The sequence below is a fragment of the Aplysia californica genome, unplaced genomic scaffold (genome assembly GCF_000002075.1).
Source record: "Aplysia californica isolate F4 #8 unplaced genomic scaffold, AplCal3.0 scaffold01209, whole genome shotgun sequence".
NCBI classification, from domain to species: Eukaryota; Metazoa; Mollusca; class Gastropoda; order Aplysiida; family Aplysiidae; genus Aplysia; species Aplysia californica.
In genome coordinates, this window is record NW_004798479.1 from 114,830 (window position 1) to 118,549 (window position 3,720).

A 3,720-nucleotide genomic window follows, 5' to 3' on the forward strand; every position below is an offset into this window, starting at 1 on the left:
CTCTCTCTCTCTTTCTCTCTCCCTCTCCCTTTTTCTCTGCCTCCGCCTCTCCCTCTCCTGTCTCTCTTCCTTCCCCTCCCTCCTGCCCCCCTCTCTCTCTGTCTCTGTCTCTGTCTCTCTCCCTCTCTCGCAAACTTGCAAAGTGACGCGCATAAATCATGAACTTGCTCGCGGTCTATGTTGTTGTTTTGCCGATTCAACCTATTTCCAAAGTTGCAAGTCTGTTTATATTACTGATTCATCCATTTGTGAAACTCAACCACCCGTAAGTACCGGTAAAATGCCTCAACAAGCTTTTTTCTTTCAAAATAAAATAACATAACTGTAACTTTATAGTTTGTTTCGTCTTTTAAGAAACATCATAAGCGGCATATGGTGTAGCGTAAGGGACTGTACGCTACATACTTTGCATTCACGTATTAACGTAAGTGACATTTTTTTCACTAAGTAAGCAATTAAATTGATTTTCTGAAGCAGTGACAGAAAATATGGCATAAAGTATACAAACCAAAAATCAATAAGATATTACGTTCAGTTCGTTCACTGCAGGAATTTGAAAAATTGCGCAAAACTTTTAAACCTCCGTAGCTCGAAACCCCATTTTGTCGGTTACAATGGTACGTGATTCAGGCGACGATATATTCCTCTTTAATTACCTGTATAAAACAGAAACCTGTCCAGCACGGAAATGGAAGGTTTCACCTGTCTAAGACGGAAAAAGCTTTGCTCGCTCTCCCCTGATTTGAAAAAAACCCCTCGGAAGTTTGGTTCCTCCGGCTCTAAACTTAACGCCATGGCCATGCCACTGGGCGAGGAAGGGGAGTAAGGGTGCAATTTGGGGGTAGATGTTACCCCATCATGTGAGCCCTGAGCGATGCAGATGGTCAATGTGGTGTGGGTGTGAAATCTCACGATTGCCCATGAGAGTGCTCTAGTAGCGAGCCACTGTGGGAACTTTCCTGGGTAGCCAGAAGCCAGAGGTGTGAAATTAGATTGACCAATGCCTGCCGCTCTGGTACGGCCAGCTGAGAAAAGAGTTCATCTAATCGTTGTCATGTCACATAATGACAGTGAGGGATGGCATTGATTGACTGTGCTTGTTACACCGATGGGTGGGGCTAAGGGTGGAAGCAAAGGAGATGTTCAAACGTTTCCTTTTTTAATAGGTCAAACAGTGGTCCTATGAAATGCAAAGCACTGGCAGTAATTAAGTAAGACTGACGCATGTCATTATCAGACAGGCTAGCAATTGAGAGGTGTGAAGTTTTGACCACTGCTTGCCGATCGGACAAACGATCCTTGATCCCACTGGCTGGGCCTTTGAACCTCCCTAAATTCCCCTGTCTAAGACGGAAAACGTCTAAGACGGAATTTTTTCCTGGCTCCCTTGCGATTCCGTCTTACACAGGTTCGACTGTATGTTCTTTTTGTATGCACATTTGGTCTACGTTAGATCAAATCAGTGAGGCTAGAAAGACGGTGTTAAACAAAAGGTACTAATGCATAATATGGAGGGATAAACAAAGCTTTTATATACATGTATATTGTTTTTTTTTACTTGCAGGATAACAGCCTGGTTGTTTGGAAAGAGGTGAATTTAGGAAGGCTGAATGAGAAACAGCGCAGAGACTCCCAAAACGAAATTGACATCCTATCTTTTGTGAATCATGCAAACATTATCAGTTACTATAATCACTTTGTTGATGAGGACACTCTATTCATTGAAATGGAGTATGCCAATGGTGAGTTGAATAAAGTTCAAATGTCTATTTAATGAGATGATATATTGCTTTTATATTAGTACAGATGATATTTTAACAATAGTACAGTACATCAGAGCAGTCAGCGAATGCACAGTACGTGTCCCTTGAAATTGACTTTGCTTAGTGAAGTTGTACCATTCTCTTTTTGACCTTTCAAATTATATCAAGTGAACGTTTTTATTACTTTCCATGAGTCTCTGATCTCAAAATGTTATCTCTACATCTCTGATCTCAAAATGTTATCTCTACAGAGTACTAGACATATTTTTGCACTCTTACTGCAAGCATTTTGATAATAGGTAAATTATATCTGGATAAGGAATGTACAGGGATCACTTTGGAATACACTTTGTATTGGGGAACTCTATTTGTTTTTTGGTTTAACTCAGTCCTTTACTGTTAAGCTACACAATCTCAAGGAAATATTTATAGTTTTAGGAAGGGCCATGTGTATTTAATTCATCTGCTTTATTAATTGCCTTTTGTCAATTGTGTCAGGACCTGGTGGAATCAGGCGCTCGTCAATTTTTGGGTAAATGGGGGTATTGATATCATCTTAAAGCCTGTTCATTTGTCTTGCTTTTGGTGAAAAAAATATCCATCTATGTTGAATAGAAGTTGCAATAATTGCGATTGAAGGAGGTCAGGGTCGTCTGGTTTCAGAGGTAAACTTGACAAGAAAATGGCCGCCAAAGTTTGGTAGCTTCCATGGCCTGAGAGTCCTTGGAAACTGCTCACTAAAATGTGTTTGTTAATGGACATAAAATGTGTTGACCCCCCAAAAAAATTATAAAAAATTGCCCATCTGGCAAAAAATGCTGATTTCTTTGAATACATTATTTTGACAAGTGCCTGATTTCACCACGTTGCCTCAAAATTTATGAAATATCCATCAGAGACTATCAACTTCTCAAAGGAAGACAGATGAATTAATTTGTTTAATAAAATCTTATCACATGATAAGTGATATTGACTTTATGAATATCATAAGTTCATGCTTATGCACTGGGTGTCCACACATTTACATTATGGGTGAAGCTGTGAGAGAGAGAGAGAGAGAAGAGAGAAGAGAGAGAGAGAGAGAGAGAGAGAGAGAGAGAGAGAGAGGAGAGAGAGGGAAGAGAGAGAGAGAGAGGTGGTGGTGGGGTTTATATCCCCTTTTGTGTGTTTGAGTTTGTGTTTTCTACGTATTTGTGTTGGAATAATAGAAGGCCTACCTTTTCATGATTAATGTCATACGATCTGGTTAAAATTACACTGTTAATTTCTTTGAAAGGAGCATCAATGAATATTCAACTTTATAAAATAATTGCAAACCATAAAATTTTTTTTTATGAGGATTAAGATAAATTCATAGTGACAACGCTTTTTTTTCCAGGTGGAACACTCTATGACAAAGTGTCCAGTTGCACCAAACTATGGCCAGAAAAGGTATGTTTGACTGGACATTAATTTTTCGCAAACCGTGTCTTATCTGCACTCTGCTCCATTCCTTGGTCTTTGAAATGGCAGCGATGTTGTTGTTGTTGTTGTTGTTGTTGTTGTTGTTGTTGTTGTTGATGCTATCATTGTTGTTGTTATGGTTATGTGTCGTCCTAAGGCTTGGATAGACGTATCATGGTTCTCCAAGCCAAATTGTCTTGTGCCAGTATCATGCACTTAACCATCTTTCTTCCTCTTTCAAGAGTGTGGTTCTTTCATAACAACACGTAAGATTCTCTCTGGACTTTATTTATTAATGACCTTTAGTGACACCCTTTAACTATTTTACTATATGAGTTGAATAATTATGGTAATTGACATGAATGATAATTTATTTTTGTAATTTATTAGATTGTAAAAATTGGGTATTTGACAAGTCTCAGCACAGTAAAGGTGTAAATAATAATAATAATAATAATATAACATTATATAGCGCATTTCCAAAAAAAGTAGCTCAATGCACTTTACACTGGAA

The 3,720-nt window shown here is 38.5% G+C and overlaps 1 protein-coding gene across 1 annotated transcript in view; it reads left to right on the forward strand.

Annotated features, from left to right (window-relative positions):
* The window catches only part of LOC101861927 (serine/threonine-protein kinase Nek9), a 31,310-nt gene that overhangs the window by 1,912 nt on the left and 25,678 nt on the right, over positions 1–3,720 (forward strand). The window contains exons 2-3 of the mRNA XM_013090300.1: positions 1,565–1,742; positions 3,142–3,194. Of these exons, the coding sequence (XP_012945754.1) occupies positions 1,565–1,742; positions 3,142–3,194 (231 nt within the window). The remainder of the gene's footprint in view (positions 1–1,564; positions 1,743–3,141; positions 3,195–3,720) is intronic.